Genomic DNA, 27,582 nt, shown 5'->3' with positions numbered 1-27,582 from the left:
CACAGACCAACAAAGAAGTAGTAATAGCAGTCTTTTTTGACATGGAGAATGCATATGATATGCTCTGGAGAGAAGGATTACTGATCAAATTAAAAGCATAAGAAATTGACGGTGGAACATATAACTGGGTTTTGGACTTTTTATTTAACAGGTAAATACAAGTGAGGATAGGTCATGAATACTCCAGATTATACAATACGGAGAATGGTACTCCACAATTAGCATGTCTAGTTCATTATTGTTCAACATACCGTATTTTCCGGACTATAAGTCAAACTTTTTTTCATAGTTTGGCTGGCCCTGCGACTTATAGTCAGGTGCGATTTATTTATCAAAAATAATTTGACATAAACCGAGAGAAATGAACCAAGAGAAATGAACCAATAGAAAACATTACCATCTACAGCTGTTAGAGGGCGGCTGGAGAAGGTAATGTTTTCTCTTGGTTCTTAGTTCTAAATAAATGCGACTTATAGTCCAGTGTGACTTATATATACTTTTTTTCCTCATCATGACGTATTTTTGGACTGGTGCAACTAATGATTAATGATATTTTCACTGAGGTTGAACAAAATGTAGTTAAATCTTTGTATGCAGATGACAGAGCTTTTTGGATTAGAGGGCACAATATATCAAATGTCAATAAAAAATGCAAGCTGGAATTAATGAAGAGGAAAAGTGGAGTATCTCCAGTATTATAAATGCACTTGGAAATGGGAGAAATGGCATTAAAGATTAGAAGGATAAAATTAATGATGGCATACTGCGTCAATCTCCAAGGACAAAATGAAAAACATCCTGTCAAAAGCATATTAAAAGAATGCTGGGAACACAATGAAACAAATTGTACAAGTTTTGGGTGGATATGTGACGCTAATGCAAAAAATATAGGATTAAATCAATTAGTAATAAACTGTCAATTTCCTCAATCCCTTCCTGGTTTTTCCCCTTGCCAAATGTTGACCTTAGTATACAGCAGGAAATGAAAGAGAATTATAACCAGCTTCCAATATAGTATATAGTCCAGAAGTATTTTTATATTATTAATGAAATATTCTGCAGGGTGTATGCAATAAAAGTTAAGGGTAAGTCTACACAATTCATTTGGGTTCCTGCTCATGTTGGAGTGGAGGGAAATGAGAAGGTGGATATGCTGGCTAAACAAACTCTAAGAATAAGCAAGTAGATCTACATATTCCATTAAGTGATGCAGAAGCCAAAGTATACATTAGAACATATACACAGATGACAGATATATTGGGATGACCAGGTAGACATTTGTATTATGTTGGTAGAATAGGAATCAAAGAGAAGGAAATATCATTACAAAGTGTGTGTGTGTGTGTGTGTGTGTGTGTGTATGAGAGAGAGAGAAAGTTTTTTTTTTGTCCCCTTCTCCTCTCTCCCCATCATAGATAAGGCATACAGCTTGATTCACACTCCAGTCCAGTCGGTGGCGGTAATGTACATATAAGCTGGTTTGCCACCCGAAATAAAACACCAAAGAAGAAGAAGAGACTTTTATTTTGATCTGGCGCTTTGACGCTGCGCTGCGCTCCTGCATTTGTTGTGCTTCGTCTGAAGAAAGGTTCGTTTTTAAAACAGTGCAAACTGTTGACAATTTAAACAATTATATCGTGTATTAATACATCGTCCAAGTGCTGGAAATAAGTGAGAGAAACTGAGAATCCGAGTCATCTGAACCGAGCCATTCTTAAAATGATTCAGTGATTCGAAGCGTTTGAATCAGCTCATGATGACGACAAAGAAGCACAACAAACACGATTGTACATAAATATGTTCTGTTTGGTTTCGTTAATATTGAGAAAAAGCGTGAAAAATTATTTTATCTTATAAAATTTTTACTACTACTAGCAAAATTTCATATTATGATTAGATAATTCACATTTAAGAATAAGTTTTTCTCCAAAACCTGAATTCACCAAAATCTCAAAATACTTTCTGTATCAAAGAATGTCAAAGCAAGGAAAACATGAATCTATACTAAATAATGCTTTTATTGATAATTTTTTTTTTACTGGGTTAACTTGTGTTCCTCTTCTTTTTTTCCTCTGGCAGATCTTACTTTCTCTTTCTGTTACTTCTTTAATGAATATTTTCTTTACATTTTCTACTGTTTCATTATCTTAAAAACTTTACAATTCAGCTGCAAATGTTTTCATGAAAGTGTAATCTATCATCAAATATTATGTACAAAAAGTTGAAATACAAATATAAATCTTAAATATAGCTGCAAGCAGCGATGGCGGGCTCAAGCCACCAATGCCATCACCACCCCGGTGGCATCAGGTAAACTGTGCCCAGCGGGCACATGCATTCACAATATCCCTCTGGCAGTGAGGTTTTAAAGGATACGGCAGTTAAAGGGTTAATCCGAATCATCTAGACTTTAAAATCACATTCACAGAACAATATATATATTAGTAACACTGTACAATAAGATTTCATTTATAAACATTATGTTAACATGAACAATATTTATATAGCATTCATTCATGTCAGTTAATATTCCAAACTTAAACATGAAAACATTGTTTTATTGTGATTTTTTTCCAAGTACATTTTACCAATTCCAAACCATATAAATCTTAATAACTACCATTATTTTTTATTTAATCATTTATGAGTGCTATACAATAGTCCAGGAAAGCTGGAAGAGAAAAACTCCTTATATTCATGTGTGCAGAATTATTAGGCATGTTTTCTTTTACAGATGAAATGCGTTAAATTAGACTTTTAACTCATACTGTAAGGTCGAAAATTATGAAATACCCATGAGAAATATCAAACACAAATGCAATACAGAAATGGATAAGTTAAGACTTGACCATTGTACAAAAAATACTGACTGGGTCATGAGGTCAGAAAAGAAGAAGAAAAAAGCAGGTCAAGAAGAACTGACAAAAAGAATTGCAAAATAATTAGTAATTAATGTGAAGATTAATTTTTAGTCAATTCTGCAAGACAGACTTTTCAGGAAAGGAGGTGGAATAAAAATGAGCTCCTAAATCTTAATCCTGGATTCTGGAAGATATATTCCTCAAACCATCGAACAAGAGGAGGTGGTGCTGGTCCTTCACGAGTCACTCTAATCTGTGCATAAAGCCTATATATAAAGACTTAATATATAGTATTTCACAATACTTCATGGTATTCTAATTAAATCATTTTTTGGAATCTTAAGTCTCTCAGAGTCCGACACCGAGTAATTCTGGAGACTCCAGGAAAGTGGCAGTTCTGTAAAATGTTGGCGCTGGAGACTAAATGCACCCTGATAGTTTCACACCTAATTCACTTAACACACACACACACACACACACACACACATTACCCACAGTGACAGTGGGACTGAGTGACATCAGATGTATGATAGTTTTTTTTTAATTTTCTATCATCCATATAGTGTTGTATAGTCATGAAACTATTGTCATGAGACCAGTCATTCTGAGGAAATATGCCTCAGAATGACTGGTCTTCTATGTGTACTTTTTTTTTTTTTAAAAAGTGTTTAGAAGCTGCACTTTAAAAAAATAAAAATACATTTACTGGTTCCTTTTTTACTATTATTTCAAAAAACATCACGGCAAAACCATTCAAGCTATCCAAAATTCATTCACACCTATTCTGTAAGATTAATTCTTTAAACAGTGGTAAAAGAGGATGTGGTGCTGATCCTTCAAGAGTCACTCAAAACGTATCTGTCCATAAAGCCTATAAAGAATTATTCTTAATATACAGTTCAAAATACTTCAGCTTGTTATTCTAATTAAGTGAGGGTCATTTTATCAGTAAAATATATACAATTCATTTTTTTTGAAAGATTTCTATAAATGATTTAAATCATACTCGTTTCTACAATAATTATTTAAAAGTAATCCTATAGCTCCCTCTGGTGGCCATTATAGGTACTAAGAATTGCAAGCTTGATTTATAAGTTATGATAGTTTAAATTTTATGCTGGCTCTTGAAAGTGATAAAGCTATGAAACTTACTGTGCTTCCTTCAAATGAGGACTTCTACTTATATAAAAAATTATGAAGATTTAGAATGAAAAATTGTAAAGATATAGTAAAATAACTATTGTATTTTTTTATGTTACTTTAATAAATCTCTATGGCAACACCATTTAAGCTATCCTAAACCCATTCACAATTTAACATCTCAGTATATTGGCATCATGTTGAAAAAGGAGTATGGAGTAGTATGAGTAGGAGTATGAATTCATTTGCAGGCTTTATCATAAATCCACAATAAAATTTCTGAGTTCTGTATCAATCTGTGTTGTTGTTTGTTTATTTTTATCTTTTATTTTTCATAGGAAGATAACTTACTCTCATTTTTAATAAATGTGCTTATAAACCAAGGACAAGCTATTTATAGCTGTATTTATAAACTGCTTACTACTGACTATTAATATTGGGACAAGGCTTTATAAAGCATGAACTGACTATTTAATAATGAGTGCAGTTATTATAAAGTGTTATCAATGAATTTGCTAATGTTAACAAATTAGACATTATCATCAGTGTTATCAAATCCTTAAATGACTCATAAGCATTTGTGAAAGTTCTGCTTGTATTACAGCTTAGTATTGATCTGTGAGCTGAACAGATTTACTGTTACATCCATGAGATTATGTAAATTAAAATAAATATAATGTCACAGGATGTCATAGGTCAGTATCAAATGAGTTTGAAATTATTATTTGCAGCACAAATAAGGTTTTTTTAGGATTTTAAAAAATCCCTAAAACTGTCAGAAAAAGGTTAAGGCCTAAGCTATTTCTATGTGAGTGGCTAATTTTATTTTTGTTTTTATAATTGTAATACACAAACTATGAAATTATACAAAATGTATAAAAAGATAAATAAATAAATACGCACACATTAAAAAAGCAGCCAAGTCGAATGAGTTTCCTTTTTTATATAGATTAAAATTGAAGACAGAAGCAAGTGGTAAATGTGGTCACTTTAATATTCAAATCCAGTAGATCCAGTTTATGTTCACGTGGCTGTTTTCGTTTATAGTCGCCAAGCTATTATGTGTTTTGAAATAATCTTGTCCGTTATGTGTTCGTTCGTACGACGAAAGGCAGAATCCTGCAGCTCGAGAGATGTTATTCTGCCAGTCGCGCTTTCAAATAGTCTTGCACACTTAAACAGGTCACAAACACCTGCATTTAGCTCTTGTTGTGTTACAATGGGTTTATTGTGTGCATTTGTGGTAATATTTTATTTAAAAAAGCTCTTAAACAAGAATAAATTCGTTTGTTTTGAGCTGGACACTGTACGCGCTGATCGGAGGCGGTGATTTCAGATAGGCAGCTGCAAATATTTCATTTTCACACAAACAGTTCAAAAACATCTTAATTTAGCTCTTGGTGTGTTCTAATTGGTTGATTGTGTGATATCGCTGTAATAATTTATTTTTAAAAGCTTTAAAACAGGAATAAATTCGTTTTCTCTGAGCTCTTTACTCCAGACGCTCGTGATCACAGCGGTGATTCATCTCTCCTATTTCTCACGTATCTCTGGCCAGAAATAATTTATCCATGAGCCCTGAACCGGTAATAATCAGATATGTTGGTTTAGCTTGTCAGTGTGAATTAAATCTAAGTATTTGTTTGTATTTTTAACCGATTTAAAAGTGAAAGTAAAAGTCCGGGAATTGAACCTGTAGGGGCGCTATTTCTCTCAGACAATGGAAGTCTGAAGCACATATACTCAAACAGAGGGACAGAGTGAGATGAGATGTCTGACAGTTTTTTTAATTTTCTGTTATCCATACAGTGTTGTAAAGTTGTGAAACTATGCATATTTCCTCAGAATGACTTTTTCATCTGTATGAAAAAATTCTTTGACGTGTTTGGAAGCTGCAATTTAAAAATACAATAATGATTCCCTTTGTAAGGTCATTTAAAAAAATCACCACGGCAAAACCATTCAAGCTATCCAAAATCCATTCACAATTTAAGTTCCTATCAGAAATACTGATGTGTGTTCAGAGTTTTGTGAAATTCTAAGTATGTTATTTGCCTCAAAATCACCTGAGAAGTATTCCAGTTTGACATGTTGCCACGGCAACAATTTTTTAGATATCAATATCCCCCTTGCAGATTTATATCGGCTGTGTTTTAACATTATTCTGATGAAGTTTGAAGCAAATCGAGTAAAAATAAGATGCTGAATTCAAAGCATTTTGAAAATGACACACTTTCTGCTGCCAGTTGGTGGCGCTATAACTTTGGCTCCTAATAGTCACATATATGCGATCGACATCATACAACGAATAATCTGATGAAGTTTGATTAAAATCAGGAAATGTATGTGGATGGTATTAGACACTTCCTGTTTCTCATTTCTCGCCATAATTTCAACGCCTCGCCACGAGCAAACCGTTCGAGATATCAAAAATCCCCTGGCAATTTTTCATCCCCAGTGTCTTGAGATCATGTTGACCGAGTTTGGCGGCAATCGAGAAAAAAACCTATGACAAGTATTTCAAATTCCAGAGCATGCGCTTTTTACATAACTCTAAATAGCTGACTTCCTGTTGGGTGGAGCCTATGACATGCAATACGAAAGTTGTTCGGCACGATGAGATCTATATGTGTACTGAGTTTCATATGAATATGTGCAAGTATGTGTGAGCTATACATCAACATTTATGACTGTGTTCCAGGGGGCGCCGTAGAGCCCCTGTGCCACGCCCGGGTCCCAGCCTCTGCAGGCTCCTAAAGGCCACAGATTCCAAAGTGTGCGCAAATTTTCAAGAGTTTTTGAGTATGTTAAGGACCCCAAAAGCCCCCACAACTTTGACGAAAAATTTGAATACTAAACCCTAAATAGCCAACTTCCTGTTGGGCGGAGCCCATGATATGCAATACAAAAGTTGTTTGGATTGATGAGATTTATATGTGTACCGAGTTTCATACGTCTACGAGCAAGAATGTATGATATATGGCCCTCCATATTCCAGGGGGCGCTGTAGAGCCCCTGTGCCACGCCCGTGTATCAGTCTCTGCCCAGCCCTAATGGCCGCAGGTTCCAATCTGTGTGCCAATTTTCAAGACTTTTTAAGCACGTTAAGGGCCCCAAAAGCCCCCGAGACGTTGGAAAAAAATAATAATAATAATAATAATAATAATAATAATAATAATAATAATAATAAAAAATAATCCTAAGGAAAACAATAGGCCTCTCGCCCTTTGGGCTTGAGCCCTAAATATGTAATATTAACTTTGTTAATACTCTCTCTGATTCTCTTCCCAATGCACTTAGTTTACATGTGTTTTTCAATCTGTTAATTATTCGGTTCTTAAACAGGACAGACAGTTCAAACACAGAAAAACTCCTGAAGTGGCTGAGATACACGTGACAGACGAATATAAAGATGGCATTTATTAAAGTGGAGAGTGAAGACATAAAGATTGAAGAAACATTCAATGTCAAACTTGAAGATACTGAGGAACAAACAGGTTGGGTTTTTTTTTTCAAAGCTGAATTATTTTGTCCTGTATTTTCTCAAAGATTTTTCATGTGTTCTCATAAAAGGCCATTTTCTACTCTCACTTAAGCTCTCATTTAGATACAAAGTGACGAATCTACAGGTGCATCTCAATAAATTACAATGTAATGGAAAAGTTCATTTATTTCAGTTATTCAACTCAAATTGTGAAACTTGTGTATTAAATAAATAAAGTCTTTGGTTCTTTTAATAGAAAAAAAACATTTTTAGTGAATTGTTAATCTTCTGAATTGTTGAGTTACATTTACTCAATACTTGGTAGGGGCTCCTTTTTCTTTAATTACTCAATTCTACGTGGCGTGGAGGTGATCAGTTTGTGGCTCTGCTGAGGTGGTCTGGAAGCCCAGGTTTCTTTGACAGTGGCCTTCAGCTCATCTGCATTTTTTGGTCTCTTGTTTTTCATTATCCTCTTGACAATACCCCATCGATTCTCTCTGGGGTTCAGGTCTGGTGAGTTTGCTGGCCAGTCAAGCACACCAACACCATGGTCATTTAACCAACTTTGTGCTTTTGGCAGTGTGGTCAGGTGCCAAATCCTGCTGGAAAAATGAAATCAGCTTCTTTAAAAAGCTGGTCAGCAGAAGGAAGCATGAAGTGCTCCAAAATTTCTTGGTAATGGGTGCAGTGACTTTGGTTTTCCTAAAACACAATGGACCAACACCAGCAGATGACATTGCACCCCAAATCATCACAGACTTTGGAAACATAACACTGGAATACAAGCAACTTGGGCTATGAGCTTCTCCACCCTTCCTCCAGACTCTAGGACCTTGGTTTCCAAATGAATTACAAAACTTGCTCTCATCAGAAAAGAGCACTTTGGACCACTAGGCAACAGTCCAGTTCTTCTTCTCCTTAGCCCAGGTAAGATGCCTCTGATGTTATCTGTGATTCAGCAAATTCCTTGACATGTCTGTGTGTGGCTCTTGATGCCTTGACTCCAGCCTCAGTCCATTCCTTGAGATGTTCACTCAAATTCTTGAATCAAATTTTTTTGCATTAACAGTCCTCATAAGGCTGTGGTTCTCTTGGTTGGTTGTGCATCTTTTTCTACCACACTGTTTCCCTTTCACTCAACTTTCAGTTAACATGCTTGGATACAGCACTCCGTGAACAGCCAGCTTCTTTGGCAATGAATGTTTGTGGCTTACCCTCCTTGTGAAGGGTGTCAATGATTGTCTTGTGGACAACTGTCAGATCAGCAATCTTCCCCATGATTGTGTAGTCTAGTGAACCAAACTGAGAGACCATTTTGAAGGATCAGAAAACCTTTGCAGGTGTTTTGAGTTGATTAGCTGATTAGCATGTCACCATATTCTAATTTGTTGGGTTTTTGTTAAATGTGAGCCAAAATCATCACAATTAAAATAACCAAAGACTTAAACTACTTCAGTCTGTGTGCATTGAATTTAATACACAAGTTTCACAATTTGAGTTGAATTACTGAAATTGATAAACTTTTCCATGACATTGTAATTTATTTAGATGCACTTGTAATAATGATCAAATCCATGAGCTGCTACTAGATTCAAATTTGGATTTTCTGTGTTAAACATTACTTTAACTTCCTGATCTCTCTTTAGGAAGAGAAGAGTGGAATAAGTGTAGGTGAAGGCTGGCTGTGGGTCAATAAATCAGATCCGCTGCATCATAACTTGAGCTGATGGTTGCCATTGTATTTGTCTTCAGCGTAGGTGGAGAGAGGAGAACATTGTGAATATTTTCTGGGTGTTGCTAATATTTATAAAAAGTAGGGGGCGACTAACAAACTCCATGCTGCTACCAGGGACCCATGGCCACCATGTTGGAGACCACTGGTCCAGGGCCTTGTGAGTGGTGTCTGCTCTCCCAATTTTATGCCACGGGGGCACCGATCAGGGGTGTGATTCCCAAAAGCAACTATGGTCATGCTTTCCACCATTACCAATAAAGTTAAATGGAACTAACAACATTTTCATTTTCCATTTTCCTTAGTTGTCAGTTATAATCATCAAAATTAAAAGAAAGAAACATTTGAAATATATCGGTCTGTGTGTAATTAATGAATATAATATATAAGTTTCACTTTTTGAATGGAATTAGTGAAATAAGTAAACTTTTTGATGATATTCTAATTATATGACCAGCACCTGTAGTTAGCTAAAAATGGCCACCGCAACTTTACCCAGGAACTAGGCACTCTGGCCTGGTAATCAGTGTGTTTCCACCATAGGAACCAGGATCTAAAGAAAGTTCAGGGTAAAAAGAAATTCCTCGCTGAAAGTCCCTGCTGGCGAGGTAGTGATTGATTTCAACCACCATTTATTTGGATCATTTTCAAAATATTACTGTTATTGTTTCAAGAAATGTAATTTTAAAAGTTTTTCAGGTAAGAATTCAGAATCATTGCTTATGATACTGCTTGTTATCATCGAGAAAAGTATCAACTCGGCTAGACCTCCTGATGTGTGCCGCTGGCTCTGATGTCATTTATAGTGGTAAAACATAAAATATAATTTATTTTGAATAAATCAGGTAATCGTTGGTCTGTATTAAATTTATCTAAATGTTAAAATGAAAATAAAAAGAGGCAATTGATATAATATTTTGTTTCATTGTAATGACTATATGTGTAAAGCCCTAGCCAAGGTGAGTTGACTGATGTTATGAAGCACGCTGCTGTTTGCAGAATTACCGGATTTGCGTCATCGCAGACATCACACTCCCGAATCGAATTGAGAAACACGCCCAGACCTACATCACCAGACTATTTGCCTAATCCTCACGGTACTTTAGACCGTGGTGGAAACACAGAAAACAGGTCTGGGAGAAAAAGTTCCTGGTTCACTTGTTTTGGTGGAAACGAGGCAAATGCTTTTGGGAAACGCACCGCAGATTGGAGGTCTGGCCAATGATGTCACAGGAACACAGGGATCAGGTGTGCAGAGTGGACCAATGGGATGTTACTAGGATAGTGAAAGTAAAAAAAAGGAGGGAGATTTGGGGATAGAATAAAAAAATACAAACACTATTTTTGAGAGATATCCTGAAGAAAGTAAGTTTAGAAGTGGTTCTCGGATCACATGTAATACTTCTTTCAGTTCCTTAATGTGTATAGGATCTAGTAGTATGTTGGATTTGACGCTGAATTACATCTTTTGCTTTGTGCGGTTTTTGTTTTGTTTTTTGCCTTAGACCTGTTGGTGCTGAAAGAGGAGAGTCAAGAACTGAAGGAAATGAAATATAAGAATGAACAAGATTTTAAGACTGAAGAAAAATCTTTTAGTTGCTCACAGGCAGAAATAACTTCAAGAAAAATGAATCAAAAGACGAGAAGGAGTAGTTATTGCGCCTGCCAACAGTGTGGAAAGCGTTTCAATAGAACCGGTATCAAAAAACACATGAGAGTTCACACAGGAGAGAAGCCTTATGCCTGCCAAGAGTGCGGAAAGTGTTTCAGTCAAAAAGAAACTCTTAGAAACCACATTAGAATTCACACTGGCGAGAGGCCTTATGTGTGCCCTCAGTGTGGAAAGAGTTTCACTCATTTTGCAAACCTTGGAGGTCACATGAGAGTTCACACTGGAGAGAAGCCTTTTCCCTGCCAACACTGTGGAAAGTGTTTCAGTCAAAAAGATAACTTAAACGACCACATGAGAGTTCACACTGGAGAGAAGCCTTTCACCTGCCAACAATGTGGAAAATGTTTCAACCGAAAATCAAGCCTTAACCGGCACATGAAAGTCCACACTGGAGAGAAGGTGTTTACATGTGGTCACTGCAGAAAGAGTTTCAAATATAAAGGAGCCCTTAATAAGCACATGAGGTTTCACATGTGAAATAACTATTTTAGAGAAGCAATCTTGAGGTTCACAGAAGCAACCAAGATGGAGTTAAAAATACAAATGTTTTATAATCTATTATACTACAGGGCCGTTGAATGAATAAATCTGATTGGCTGAGAATGTTCTGAGGTGTGCAGTTATTTTTAGGAAAATGAACCGCGAACGTTGTTCCAGGCAGCTCTCTTGACCGCATTAATGTTGATCGTGGCTGCATCAGCACCTCGGGTTTGCATTCTTTTTTGAATAATTCAATGGCCCATCGTCAATTATTCCTTACATAATGATTCTTCAGCATGCCCAATTAAATACATGATATGCATATGAAATATGTATTAAGTATGTTGTGGAATTGCCAGACCTCATAAAACGGTTTATGGTATTGGTACCAGGTCTATAATTAGAGGAGATTATGAGGTGCCATGTTCCACTTATCATACTTTAGAAAGCATCTTATAACAAATCAGCTGTGTAATTGTTTTACTTTATCCAGAGTATTTGGTTTTCTTTAATGATGTTTGTATGTATATTTGAGAATGTGTTTGTGTGTGGCTGCTTAAGGTCTGTGAATATAAATTAGCAATGTTGCCATATTCCAGCTTTCTTTCATTCTTTATTTTATACAAATGTTCATTAGCATACATTGTCTATATCAAATAAATAAACAGCAAACAAAATGTTTGTATCACTCTGCTTGGAAAATTTCTCACAGTAGGTCTCATGATAAACAAATCCATTACAATTTTATAAACTGATTATAAATTTATAAACTAATACACTGATTGGCTCAATCACTCTGTCTTCTCTCCACCAGTAAGCTGGTGTGTGGTGGGCGTTCTGGTGCAGTATGGCTGACGTCGCATTATCCAGGTGGATGCTGCACATTGGTGGTGGATGAGGAGACCCCCCCCCCCATGTAAAGTGCTATATAAATGTAACGAATCAATATTACTATTATAAATGTGATCGTTTTGTGTCACAGAACGATAAAGTGAAATGATGAAGATAAAGCCTACTAACTGAATTGAAAATTTGCTTCAACATTTGTGACGGATGTGAGATCCAGGGCATCAGTAGTCTCAGTCTCAGACGTCACGCCCTCGGACCGTTTGCTAAATCTCTGATGCATATGGGACACAAAAGTGGAAACACTTCAGGAGTGTCAAAGTCATGATAAGATTGGTTGAGTTATACAGGATTTCCACGAGATGTGTGTGTCATGTTCTTAAATGTTCTGTCGGGAAACAGATACCGTGGAGCCAAACCCCCCCATGAAAGAAGAAAGCCATCATGTTTACAACTGTGACGACGAGTGCTTATCAGCTTATCAGCTAAACACTGGATTTTCAGAAGTATGTGAAATGTTTAAAGTTTGTGGCATAGAATCTTTAAAATATGTTAGAAAATTTTACACACTGGTTTGTTATTGTGGAGACATTTCCACACCTTGAAATGTGGTGATGAATGAAACGAACTGTGATTGGTTGTTCGATATTTCGGACTTGTGGGCGGACCTTGCCCAATGAAAGCTGCCAAAGATTCCAGACTTTCAGTCTACGCGAGACTAAGGTATCAGTCAGCGCTCATAAACCATCGAGAGGAGCCGCTGTCTGTGATGTCTCTATAGTGACTAAACATGACCAGTGGTGTCAAAAGTATTGGCTTTCATTACTCAAGTAGAAGTATAGATACTAGGGTTTAAAAAGACTTTTGTAGAAGTTGAAGTATCAACTCAAGCTTTTTACTCAAGTAAAAGTGTAAAAGTACTGGTTTAAAAAACTACTTAAAGTATAAAAGTAAAAGTAATGTAAGGGGAAAAAATGCCATTAAGAACAAAAGCTTGGGCCGTGCCACAAGGGCCTATTGTGCACTACCCCACCTCCTCAAAAAACATTTTTTCTAAAGGCCATAATGACTATAATGTTATATTAAAATGTTCATGTTGAAAAATTTGGGAGGCACTAGGCTACCTGTTTCAGCCACATATATGCCCATTGAAAATGAACTCATTTTAGTACAATGCAAATACATTAAAGAGCTAGAGATATGATGACTAGTTGCCAATAAGTATTGTTATGGTGCAAAAAGTCAAACTTCAGAGGCATGTCATCAATAACCTTGAATGGAATGTAAATGTACATCCAAGCTTAGCTGCAGGACTCTGTGAGGGCAATGGACAAGAACATTGGTGCAGGCTAAGAAACAATTACTCTTGTGTGGTTGACTATTTACAATAAACATTATAGTGCTGTCAAAATGAATGATTAATCTAAGTGATTATTCAAAAACTAAAAATGAAAAATAACTCATAATCCTGATACCTTCTTGATTGATAGCTTCTTGTATTCGGTACATACGTCTGCTATGTCCAGTGTTCGGAGGGTAACGAGTTACAAAGTTGATATAGAGCTTCACAGTCCCACCCACAGCCCGAGAGAGCTCTGGTGCCGGAAGTAAATTTCCCATTCATTTCTCCCATTCACTTTCAGAAAAATCTGTATCTAAAGAGTTTTAGAGCATGTGTGAGGATAACCAGCTACGGCTGAACTCATAAGCATATAACATATCATTTCAAGTGAAAAAATTAAGACAAAATCCAAAAAAAGTCAAAGGTACAAGACTGTGTACATATTTTCATTTCGAGCGCAGGAACTACTCATCCCATAAACCACCGCGCCTCATTGAATTCGACTGAAGCCACAACTGCGAACGAGGCAACGAGCCTTTTGAGCGACATCCAAATCTGATGACGGCCGCTCGCGCGAACTTTTTCCTCCAGTGAATTTTATTTTATATAGTGAATGTGCAGTAATAGCAGTTCTTTCAGTATTAATCGTGTAAATAAATAGTGTTTTATATATGTATTGTGTATTGATTTTTATTTTATCATCGTGTATTTTATATTGTGTGCGTGTGTGAAAGTGGTTAACGATAACGTCAGCAATGGTGCAGTGCTTTGTATCTGACTGCAATCACTGCTCAGTTGTCAACACATGTCGTTCCCATTACACAAATTTTCAGTAAATGCACAAAAAGGTATGTCTAGGCTAAATATTGTTTTGACAGTAGCATTATAAAATGCTTGATATGACTCATTTCATATGGAGGCTACAGAAGCCTTGCTAAAGTGGACGATAATGCTAACTAAAGTTACCAACCTCCCTGCAAAACTCTCAATGGCATCATGATTGCACTGATAAGTCTACCGTGCAAAAACGCAATACAGGTTTTTATTTTATTTTATTTTTTTATTAATGATCTTCAGTCTTCACGGACCAGACGGTTATACGAGCTCCACCAATCAGATGCATCACTGTGGGATTGTGGGATTGTTCAGGATTGTGGGTAATGAAGTACTTAGCCAAGACATAGCGAATAAAAAGCATTTAGATCAAAACAAGGTTAGTGCCCCCATGATCTTTTTACGTTTATATGAGCATATACTGTTGCTTAGTACAGCCGTAGCTGGTTTTAAGTCTACCATGTATGGTTACGTTTTAATGGCTTATACCCCAAATGTCAATGCAGAAATTGCATTGAATTTTTAGTTCCGGCACCAGCTGTGGGTGGGACTGTGATGCTCTATAGCCTAGATATCACAACATTGTCATTTGCGTCATTAATCGCAAACGATAATTTATTAAAACGTCTCACTACCCAACTACCTACAGTAGCTTAATTTGTGGAGGACGAAGAGAAAGCACCCATTTGGCAAATGAGCCAGTAGTGAGAAATAAATAATAACTTTTAAGTGGGGTCCAGTGCCTTTTCGATACTTTTAAAATGGTACTGGCGCCTCAACGTGCCTGAACCGATACTTAAAAAAAAAAAAAAGAACTACAAAAAAAACTATGGATAACATTAAAGAACATTACAAATATTTAAAATAAATCCATAGCTTTCACCTTGGATGCTCTCATTTCCCAAGTTGTGCTTCCCTTAATCTAAGGCTTATAAATGTATTTCACAATCTGGGTCATTATTTAATACAAAAGTACACATAATATTTCTACTGTATCTCTGTCACTCACTCTGATATTTAGTTAAGATGAGGGCTGTCTGTCACTGTCTTAAATCAGTTCTGTGAATGACTGTATGCTCATTCTTTATAAAGTAGCAACAATCTCGTTTTTAAAATACAGTACTGTGCAAAAGTCTTATGGAAAAGAAAGAATAGTGTTTTCACCCCAAAAAAGGGTTTTAAGCCAGTTATTTATATCTTTTGCTGCAATGTGTCAGTAGGACAGTAGTTTGCCATTAATTTTAATAATAATCTAGTGCGATTTTGAATGCACAAGCAGTTTGACGATGGCAAAATGAATGTTTGGAATTGTAAACTGATATTTTATACTGACAGTGACACTCTACAGCAAAATATATAAATAACTGGCCGAACACCATTCTTTTAAGTGAAAATACTGCCTAAGACATTTGCACAGTAGTGTATGTACGTATGATTAAATGAGGTATATTTAAATAAGTGTAAGGAAACAGCTGTTTCGTGATTAGCGGTGACAAGCGAAAACTTTACACTAGATGAGAAACCGACTGATCGTGACCTTTTGTAAACTGTATTTATGACAAAGAACTTCACAGATACAGATATTCTAACAATCTATCGGTAAACACACACCTTGTGTCCTCTGTCTCTGTTTGAGCTCGCGCTGCTCCACCGTGGTCGGCGGATTGAAGAGCGCGCTGAAAGACGGGAGGAGACCGGACTGACGCCGGTTTCATTTGAAATTTAAGCGGACTGACTCTGAGGCGATCTGATACTACTGGTTCCAACCTACTTTTAAGAAATATATTTTTTGATAAACGAACCCAAAACTGTCTATGCAGTGTGATGTGACTTGTGTCATGTGCAGCTGTGATGGATCGCGTATGGACCAATAGGGTGTCAGAATGGTATATGTGTATACTTCTCATCCAACCACAATCAAATTCACTCCATCCTGATGGCGCGATTTATCGGGTTTTTTTCTTTCTCTCTCTCTCTGAACGATAACAATCCGGTATGAAATAGCAGTAACGAAGCTATTTTTTTAAATGTAAGGAGTAGAAAGTACAGATACTTGCGTGAAAATGTAAGGAGTAGAAGTAAAAAGTCGGCTGAAAAATAATTACTCAAGTAAAGAACAATTTCTTATTTACTGATAAATAAGTGCCAAGCTGGTCAATGAAGGGCATTAATTATTATGATTCATTTTCAGTTGTTAAAACCTTTAAAATATTGCTTATTTACTTATAAAGCTCTCAATTATTTTTCACCTTAGTATTTGAACAAGCTTTTGTTACATTATAATCCTCCATGTCCGCTGCATTCTCAAAAACTCGGGCAATTTGATAATACCTAGAATATCAAAATCAACTGCAGGCGGCAGATCCGCTCTGGAATAACCTACCTAACATTGTTCAGGAGGCAGACACATTCTTGCAGTTTAAATCTAGATTAAAGACCCATCTCTTTAACCTGGCTTACACATAAGACACTAATACGCTTCTAATATCCAAATCCGTTAACGGATTTTTAGGCTGCATTAATTAGGTAAACCGGAACCGGAAACACTTCCCATAACACCCTATGTCCTTGCTACATCATTAGAAGAATGGCATCTACGCTAATATTTGTCTGTTTCTCTCTTATTTCGAGGTCACCGTAACCACCAGATCCAGTCTGTTTTCAGATCAGAGGGTCACTGCAGCAGTGTTAATTTTGACAGCAAATTCGGATTTAGTCTTAGTCTTTTGAATAACACACCATTTAGTTTTAGTCACATTTTAGTCATAGTCTAGTTTTAGTCGACTAAATATCATGAGAGTTTTAGTCTTAGTCTAGTCTTAAGTCTTTTAGTCTTAGTCTAGTTTTAGTCGACTAAATATCATAAGAGTTTTAGTCTTAGTCTAGTTTTTTTTTAGTAGAACAAAGTCAACTTAGTTGACTTGACTAAATGTTTCCATCAGTCTGTTATGGAATGGTATTTATAAAATAAACATAAGGCCTGCTCTCAATGAAAAATATACATGCTCTCTGAAAAAGATATGCATTCGTCCTGAATGATATGCAATGCATATGACATTCTTTCAAGATGAAGTACAGTATTATTGAAATAGACAACCACCTATATTATATTTGTATTGTATGTTCATTCTATTTCTTTATTTGTGCTATTTACACAAAGTTTACATTTTTTTAAGTTTGTTTTTGTTCATTTAAAATAGCACTGCATAGTCTTCACTGTAAAATAAAATACACAATCAAACCAAAATGTATTCAGACACCTTCAACGTTTCTTACAATATCACAGTTTATTTGCTGTAGTTTAGAAATTGGTAATAAAATATGACAATAACTCAGGGTTAAACTGTGTCAGAACAACAAATTCATCTTGATAATGTCTGATGCAATTTGGTTCAGTCTGTGGTGTGAAAAGGTTGCATTAGCAATTAAAGAAAGAAACACTTAAGCAAAACATGCTCAGGTCCCTAATAATTTTTCTTTTTTTGTATTTTTTAGTCACTAGTAAAACAATATAATCAATTCTATCTGATTTTTGGATTGACTTTGGATAAATTCTTGTTAAAACTACAAAGTAATTCAATCAAGAGCAGTGAGTGATTTACTTTCATTTTCATACATTAAAGACACTGACAGCAGAGCTAGTAAATAAGGCGCGGTCACTTTAAGAGACAAATGCATCCATTATAAAGATACGCATCCGATTTCTTTCCAACTCTTTCACTGAAGACATAACTACAGACTTTCTCGAACACACTTTCCAAGACGGCTATTTCGACATATTTAGTATGTATTTGTTGTCGGTACAAAAGCAAGAAGACTTTGAGACGCGTCTCTGCTTGCTCCCTGAACACCAGAACACCGCGCTGCTGAATTGAGCTCTTTCACTTTTCGCTCTTTTGCTTATGTTTATTTAAAATGCGATTTGTATTTGTTCGTTCAGGTGCAGGAGGACGCAAACGTCCTGAAGGAGATCTCGGTTGAGTGTTGCGCGAGTAACCAGCTGCTAAGTTCAGCGTCCCTGCATTGCGGGGCTGAAGCCAACTTGATGTGTTGAATGCTCGGAGCACGTTATAAAACGTATTCTTAAAATACACATTTCTGTTTTAATAAATGCTCATATTAAAACATAGCATTACACATAAGTAGGTTCAAAAATAATCAGTGATACATTTACGACCCCATAAAAATTTGGGTCGCAATGGCATTTCAAAAGGTCGCAGTGTAGTTCCCTGTGTAAACAACTTAACTGTTATGAAAACGTCCTCGAAACTGTGCGAATTTCTGCAAACTCATCTTTGTTCTCTTTTCTGTGTAACTGCTGCTGCGTTTGTTTAGCTGTTGCACTTGCATTTGCCGCGGCTTTTTAAAATGGCTCGGCTGCTTCTGCATAGATCAACCTACCCTCAAAGATTCGCTCTGATTGGATCTCTTCTCCATTCGTCCCTCCCATATATTTTCGTCTCATTTTTATTCGTTGACTAAAGTGTCAGTTATATTTCGTCACGTTTTTCGTCATCATATCTGACTTTTTATTTAGTTTTTATTTAGTTTTCGTCCGTGAAAAAGGTTAGTTGACGAATATTTTTCGTCATAGTCTTAGTCAACGAAATTAACACTGCACTGCAGTCACCCGGATCCAGTACTTATCCAGACCAGATGGTGGATCAGCACCTAGAAAGGACCTCTACTGCCCTGAAAGACAGCGGAGACCAGGACAACTAGAGCCCCAGATACAGATCCCCTGTAAAGACCTTGTCTCAGAGGAGCACCAGGACAAGACCACAGGAAACAGATGATTCTTCTGCACAATCTGACTTTGCTGCAGCCTGGAATTGAACTGTTGGTTTCGTCTGGTCAGAGGAGAACTGGAAACCCCCCAACTGAGCCTGGTTTCTCCCAAGGCTTTTTCTCCATTCTGTCACAGATGGAGTTTCAGTTCCTCGCCGATGTCTGCTCTGGCTTGCTTAGTTGGGGACACATTTACAGCGATATCATTGACTTGATTGCACAGATATTAATCAAACTGAACTGAGATGATGACATCAATGAATTCAATGATGAACTGCCTTTAACTGTCATTTTGCATTATTGACACACTGTTTTCCTAATGAATGTTGTTCAGTTGCTTTGACACAATCTTTTTTGTTTAGAGCGCTATATAAATAAAGCTGACTTGACTTTAAAAGTTTTAAATTAAGATAAATGGCCCCGAAAAGTGATGATAAAACGTAGAAGTTTCACCAACTGAAAGATTTAACATACATTCCATGCAAGGTGGGACAATCACATGTAATGTTCCACAAAAGAACACAAATTGTAAAAAAAATTTCATTCATATATTCCTAAACATTTCCAATTAGAATTGAAGCAACTTTATTACTATTTACATTTTTGGGTTGACTATTGCTTCAAGAAGACTCAAAAGAAGTTGTGTGTTGTTAACAAACCAATTTTTTTGTGTGTGTATGTGTTCTTCATTTTTCTTATTGTCTTTCAGTTGCATTTCCAAAGAAAAAACATCCACTAGGTGCAAGTAATAATTACAAACACAAAACATAACTTAACTTAAAGAGGGGGGTGAAATGCTCGTTTTCACTCAATATCCTGTTAATCTTGAGTGACTATAGAGTAGTACTGCATCCTTCATAACTCCAAAAAGTCTTTAGTTTTATCATATCCATAAGAGAAAGATAGTCTGTACCGATTTTTCCCGGAAAAACACGACTGGCTGGAGGCGTGACGTGTGGGCGGAGCTAAAGAATCACAAGCGCGAGTAAGCTTTTGTGTTGAGAGCGTTTGGAAGCTGTGACATTACCGTGGGGAAAAAAACATCCAAAACAAACCATGGCTAACAGTCAGATTCAGCGTATATTTATGAACCAGAATCAGATCCAGAGGCTCAAATTTAACAAGAGCAGCATCAGCAACGACGTCTCTATGTGGCATGTACTGAAACTGTATATATTTGCTTAGCGGTTTTGGAAAATGACTAAGTTCCACTTAGTGTCGTAGTTTTATTTTTATACCAAACACAGACTGAAAACACTGATGAATCTAGTTTTCTTGATAACAAGAATCAAAACTCTGGAAATAGTGATCTCTCATCTTTTTGTAATATAGTTGACTGTCTTGAGCCCACACGTGAGAACTCTGTTCTCGAAAAAAACTTTGATTTTTTTTTTAATTGATTTGGAAACTCCCTCTGATCCTGGTAGTTTCTCTGATTCAGACCAACCAAATGCAGAATCTGAAAGTAGTAGCAACAATTAACTTAATCACTTGCAAACATGGGCAACATCCTTTTGCATGTATCTAGAAGCTCTAGCAGCACTACTGTCAATCTTAGGATCACAATTTCCTGATTTGCCTAAGGATGCAAGGATCCTTCTTGGTGCACAGACAAAGGTACCTGTAGCAAATATTTGCAATGGTGAATATTACCATTTTTGGCTTGGTAAATGGCTTGCAAAACATATCAGGCCACATCTCCAGTATCCCTAAAAATGTAACATCTCTTGCTGTGTAGTTCAACATTGATGAAATTCTTCCTCCATAACACAGTTTTGGCCAATTCTCGCAACAGTTGACTGATAAATCATGATCTCCATTTATAATTGGTTTGTTTTATGGCAAAAGTAAACCAAGCTCAGTCTGGGAGTAGTTGGGAGATTTCATTGCAGAATTAAAAGTGGTTTTGCATGACGCCATTGTGCAGAATGGTAAAAGTCTCATCCTTTATTTATGACGCCCCTGCACAAGAATTTCTTAAACCTGTTAAGTCCCACAATGGCAAATGTTCACAGACTGGAGTATGGCCAAATAAAATTATATATCTTCCTGAAATGAATGCTTCACTAAGTACAGACTTGGGTTATGAATTGATGAAAAATGAAGAACACCATCTGAGTAACATCTAAAGCCGCTTGACTGGACTAATATAAATGGTAACTCAGTTCTCAGTAGATTACATGCACACCAAGGTTATTATAGTTTTGCATTTTTCTTTAGTTTTTATTTTTATTTTTATATTACTTTGTTTTCAAATTCAGTTTAGTTTTAATTAGTTTTTAATGTTGGTTTGCTATCTTAGTTTAGTTTTTGTTAGTTTTAGTCTTTTGTAATTTGGGTTATTTGACAGGGGCATGATTTAATAATAGAAATAATATTGTGTAATAATAAGTCAACAAAAACATCTTACAATTTTAGAAAATATTAATTCAAAATTAAAACCAGTACATAAAATTTACATATGGGCACAAATATGTAAACAGTCTCAACACGCAATAAGTGCAAAATATGTACGTGACGTGCCAGTAAAAGACCTAAAGAGCCAAAAGACATACAGTAAATCTGAAGAGCACGTACTGAGGACGTGGCAAGATCTTAGTGTAGAAAATAAACGTCCTTGAGATCCAAAGTCACGAACCAATCGCCTGACTGGATCTGAGGCACAATCATCTTGATTGTCAACATTTTGAACTTGTTCTGAGGTAGCGGTTCAACCCGCGAAGATCTAAAATTGGACGCAAGCCCCCATCTTTCTTGGGAACAAGAAAATACCGGCTGTAATAACCTGTCTGGCAGGGGAACATGTGTTATGGCCCCTTTTTCCAGCAGCATTTGCAATTCCTGTGTCAACCAATGTGCTCGTTCCAGTTTCACGGAAGTAGATACCACGCTGAAAGTTTTTATAAAAGTGGCTCTAATTTTGACACTTAGTTTTGTTGGGTGGGATGTTAGATGTCCGGTGTCCTGAAATGTGGCAGGAAGCAACTGAACATTTAACATTTTGCTGGAGGCTGCTTCCTGGGGGTGCCAGGAAGGAACATCTACTTTCTGATAGGACTTTTCGTGCCCCTACCCGGGGGGGCACACCCCCACGTTCCAGGTCGCTTGACCGTCAGGACTTCTTTTTCATTAAAATAATCGTCCTCAGATCCAGCCTCTTGCTGGGTTGTTGAGCTCAGCGAGCCGCTCCCCAGTCCCTACGTGGAGGGGGCACACGGCTCACCGTGGAGACCAGTGCAGCCATAGAACGGCCAATGGCACAGGCCGTCTGCTTGGTCACACAAAGAGACAGATCTGAAAACGCTTCCCCACTAACACTCCCACCCGTGCTCAGGTCCTTCAGCAGGTCAGCCTAGTATGGTTAGCAGGGCAGCACCAGCCTGACCCGCTGCTTGAAATGCCTTCCCCACCAGAGATGATGTTACTTTTTGTAGAGTTGACTTTTTAAGTGAGGATGAACTCCCAGGGGAGAGATAGCCCGCAAACGTCTACTGGACCTCAAGGCATCGCCACATATCCCTGCGCCTTAGCGCCCACAATAGTCAAATAAATTGACGTCGTGGGAACCATAATGCGTGAAGAATAAGGCTTATTCCATGAACAGGATAACTCATCATGGAGATCTGGGAAAAAGGGGAGAGATCTTTGTTTGGATCTCCCCCCCTGGCCACCTGACAAAAATCTGTCATCTAACCTAGAGTGCTTAGGGTTCTCTTCCTCTTGTGGCTAGTCTGACTTAAGCCTGGCCACTGCGTTAGTCATGACTTCGAGAAGCTCCCCAAATGCTTTGTCATCGTGTGAGGAGCGCTCAGAGGAGGCGCTCTCTGTCTCCATATAACCGGAGGCAAGAGAACCCGCGTCCTCGTCTCGCTCTGAAGAAGCCTGGGGCTCGCTTCAGCAGCGGGGGCGGGAACTTCTTAATCAGGGGAGAGCGCGAGCAAGAGAGAGGACACACGCACACTAATCGTCTCTCAGCTAGCTCGACACGTGAGCCCCATGATCTTAATGAGGACGCAGAGGCTCACTCCTCGCAAAAGAAAGCAAGCCTCGAGCGGAGCACCCCGATGGCAAACAATTCACAGTGTTCACATTCTACGTCCTCGAGAGCAGCGATCGCATGCTCTTCCCCGAGGCACTATAAACAATAATCATGCAAATCATCATCTGGGATAACTTGTGCACAAGGTGGCAAGTATCTTTTGGCTGCACTAGACATGATCTCGATTTTCTTTCTTTTCTCCTATATATATATATATATATATATATATATATATATATATATATATTTTTTTTTTTTTCCTTCTCTTTTAAACTAGACAGTGACACACACACACAAAGCGGTCTCGAAGACAAAAAACCTGAAGATGTCTTTTTATAACCTGCAGGTGAACGTAATCAATGATGTTTTCACCGAGGTTATTTAAGTCAATTCTTGGCGTGTTTGACACACGTGCTCCGCAACTGGTCGAACTAAGAATCTTCTTATTAGCGCTATTGAGCGCAGCATCGAGTATAGCTTTTGATAGGGAACACTTTAGTGCACACAAAACAGATATAAAATGTCAGAATAACATCTAGAGTACAATAACTACTATGAAAAGTTTTAAAATAGGCAACCTATATAATTTTACTTAAAAAAAAAAATTATGAAACAACTGTATAAAAAGTATAACTCTATAGCCCAATTCGGACAGCACTAGTTTTCTAAACTACGTTTGAGTTTAGATTCTTACCACCTGACGTCTGAGATTTTCATGTACCAATTCGGACGGGACTAATATCTCCATGTTTATTAAGCCCCTTTCACACTTGCTGGAACATTCCGGGTCTTGCCGGGTCGCCTTCTGTGTGAAAGCAAACATGTCCCGGGATTGATTCCAGCATTGAACCCGGGTCGGGGACCTAGTAACATTGCCGGGTTCAGTCCTGATTTGGATGGGATTCAAATCACCAAGTACGTCTGTGAAACACAGATGTCTCTAACGACCCCCTGTAAAACTAGTCCCATCCGAATAGGGCTGGCTTATGTCTGGATGTTCACAAGGCTTACACAATGCCTGAAACTAGGGCAGCCAGTCTGTCCCCTGTAGCATTTGCAGATGTTTCATTGGGAGCCAGGCATTCACGGGGAAGGTGGGAGTCAAAATTGTCCCTTGAAATGTCACCGTCAGGTTCAAGCATGTCTCCATTATCCAAATATACATTGTGCAAAAATGCACAGGACGCAATAACCCGGGGAGCAAATGTAGGTTTGACTTCCAGGGCTCTGAAAAGTGTGGACCTCCATCTTGTCTTCGTCAAGCCAAAAGCCCTTTCAATTATGCTGCGGGCTGTTGAGTGGTAGTAATTGAAGCAATTGAAGTAATTGAACTTGTCCATTCACAGGCTCTTTGTAGGGTGTGATCAAGCATATTGGTTTTTCTAAACAGGGATAGCCACCATCACCCAGAATAATGTAGTCTGAAGGCGGAGAACGTTGTGCGCTATAAAAAGAACTGTTTTTCAATATCTGTGTGTCGTGAACTGACCCCGGATAGCAAACAAAAATGTCCAGGAAACATCCACTGGAGTCACACATTGCTTGCATGTTAATGGAATAAAAGCCCTTGTTGTTCAAATAGTCAATTTGGTGCCGCTTCGGGGGTTTGATCCTTATGTGGGTGCCGTCTATTGCTCCAATGACGTTTTTCAAAGCATGGGTTCTTGACAGTTGGACGAATCCTTGCCCCACTGCCTGTAGTTCCTCTGCTTCTGGGAAGGAGATGCTTTTGGCACATTAAAAACACTGGAGACTACCCGATAAGACAGTCCATGTGCAAGCCAGTAAATGTAGATAAGAGCTTCCAACTAATGACCCCAGCCAAGGTCCGTTTCTCTTTGTAAAAACCTTTGCAAAGCATTCATTGCTGTTCTGTTCAGGCGGAAATCCTGCTACAGCTCTTAACTCCTCATCAAGCCACAACTGCAAGCTGGGCACATTATGATTTATCATGCAGTATGTTACTGGACTGCCAGCCCTAGGGAAAAAAAACGTTCACATCATTATTGTGAATAGTAAAAACTTTTACTACATCTGGTGACATCTCCTCTCCCCAAAAACAAAGCTAACAGCCCTTAAGAAATCTTACCAAGGTTTTATTATAGCCTATTAAAAACATCTCTTTTTGTTTAACATGTTGATTAACATTACCACACAAATACCATAGTTTAACTATAATTTAGTAGGAATTTTTTTTCATGTTTAAAATGGCATACTGTAACTACACTAACCTTGTAGTTTTTTTTTTTTTTTGCATTCGTTGTAAAAGCATGGCAAATATTTGTATGATGGAAGCTATGGTGCAAACAATAGACATCCATGTATGATCACGTCACACCAAAGGGTCATTCAGTCGGATAGATTTTACACTGTAAAAGCATATATGAATACAAACATAGGTCATGAACTGAAGACAAATGCAAAAAAATATCTATCGCCCAAGCAACAGAGATCACTACAGCTATCAATGGCATCTTAGAAGTGTATGATAAACATCGGCGCATCTATGACATAGGAGCTAGCGACGACCTATGATGACGTGTAACGGTCTAGTAGTGGTGTCCCATTTCTTAGGGGAATATTTTCAGCCCTACCCCTTGACACTCTGTTTCAAGGGGCAAGGGGAAGGGGTAGGTGGAGGGGTAAGGGGAAGGGAGAGGGTTATAAAATAGAATTGTGATTGGGCCTTAATCTATAATGTTTTTTGTCAAAAAACATTAAAGTTTCATCGGTTTTTTTTTATAATTTCTCGTTTTGACTTTTATTACAGTTAATGACAATGTTTTTTCCTTCGTTTTTTCATTCATTTTCATTAACGATTATAACCTTGATGCACACCTGCTTCCTTAAAGTGACAAGGAGATTAATACAAATGTGAGTGAAAGGAAAACACGTTAGAACAAAGTTGCCATCACAGCGTACCCTAGGGATTTCGGAAAGACTTGTTGCTCTCCATGCTTTTATGCCCCAAGAGTTTGCAAGGAAGCCTCGTTCTTTGACGGATGTGGATAGATGGAAGACCACACAGTTCAGCGAGTTCATACTATACACTGGTCCCATTGTTTTAAAAGGATTTATCAAAAGTGAAATGTATGACAACTTTCTTCTCATTTCTGTTGGCATGTTTCTGCTGCTCAGTCCTGGCTTCTTCGCTTTAATTATTGAATTTGCCAACAAGGCTCCTTTATCAATTGTTAGACAATACAGCAGATTGTATGGCACAAAGTTGTCTTCAATGTCCACCAGGTTATTCATCTTGCAGAAGAGTATAAAGCATTTAGCCGTCTTGATAATATGTCAGCATTTCCATATGAGAGTTACTTGGTAAGACTGAAATGTTTGGTTAGAAAACCAGATAGTTCTTTACAGAGGTTGTCAAAAGAATTTTCAGAAATGCTTCCAAATGGATCTTACCAATCAAATGATGAATCCCGTCTCTCATCAAGTTCAAAAGTGCTTTAGAAAAGTGTTTTGTGACCTAAACAAGGAGACGACTGCATTGAAATCAACACAGATATCGCTGTAATTAATGACATAATCAAACAAAATGAAAGTGTCAATTTAGTGTGTCAAAGTTTCCAAACAACCGAATCTCTTTACATTTTGCAACTCCTTTGCAATCAGATGTCACAGAGTCTCTCTTGAAAGAAAAGACTGAATTGGTAGCTTTGTCCAGTGTGAAACAAAAATATGGGTTTCTTCCTGGAAATGAGAATGAGTTTTAGGGAATATCCCTTCTCCACTGCAAATAAAGCATTTGTTCAGAATAGTAAGCACATACGAGGGTTTAGTGTCAGGCTTTTGGAAAAGTGTTTTAAAGCCTATCTTTCAAGTTGAAGATCCCTGTGAATGAACGTGTAGATAAACAGTGTAGGAACTCGACTTGCGTGAAGAAATGAATCATAAATGTGCATTAAAACAGTTTTTTAAAAGAAATTGTGAGTAAAATTACTTCCGTTGTGAAAAACGCTCTGATCGGAAGTGACGCAACGGCAGGTAAACATCGTCTCTTCGTAATGGAGTCAGACAGTGAAGAGGTTGCAGCAGGGATAAATGTCAGCTCTTACGATGGGCCATTGCCGTATAATTACGAGCCGCCTAGGCGAGAGAGGGGTCAGGCAGAGTTAAGGGGAAGGGTAAATGGATAGAGGCGAGAGATAGAGTTGTGGTGTGAGGAGAATCGGTTGAGAATTGGGCAGGTTTCTTGGTGAGTGACCACAGGCTAATTGTGGCTAACGTTCTCTCCATGTTTATCACATTGTAATATCTTTAATAAATCATATTTAGCAATATTGCTGTCGACTTTGTTGTTTTTCAAGCATCCATGTAGATTGTCACCATCTATGCCAGCAGCATGTCTTAAA

General features: G+C 37.5%; 1 protein-coding gene across 2 annotated transcripts; it reads left to right on the top strand.

Annotated features, from left to right (window-relative positions):
* Nucleotides 1–1,508: 1,508 nt before the first annotated feature.
* On the top strand, nt 1,509–12,034 carry LOC113067154 (gastrula zinc finger protein XlCGF7.1-like). Of its 2 annotated transcripts, XM_026239436.1 has the most exons (3): nt 1,509–1,588; nt 7,347–7,498; nt 10,723–12,034. In XM_026239436.1, exons 2-3 carry the CDS (start codon nt 7,414–7,416, stop codon nt 11,364–11,366), a joined length of 729 nt encoding a protein of 242 aa, XP_026095221.1. In that variant the 5' UTR covers nt 1,509–1,588; nt 7,347–7,413; the 3' UTR covers nt 11,367–12,034. The 2 variants fall into 2 exon arrangements, with proteins under 2 accessions (XP_026095221.1, XP_026095229.1); XM_026239444.1 differs by lacking the exons at nt 1,509–1,588; nt 7,347–7,498 and adding an exon at nt 10,086–10,465.
* The last annotated feature ends 15,548 nt before the right edge of the window (nt 12,035–27,582 follow it).

The sequence above is a fragment of the Carassius auratus genome, chromosome 4, assembly GCF_003368295.1.
Source record: "Carassius auratus strain Wakin chromosome 4, ASM336829v1, whole genome shotgun sequence".
In the NCBI taxonomy this organism is placed as follows: Eukaryota; Metazoa; Chordata; class Actinopteri; order Cypriniformes; family Cyprinidae; genus Carassius; species Carassius auratus.
Note: the sequence above shows the minus strand (reverse complement) of the source record. Positions and strands in the feature narration are given on the sequence as shown.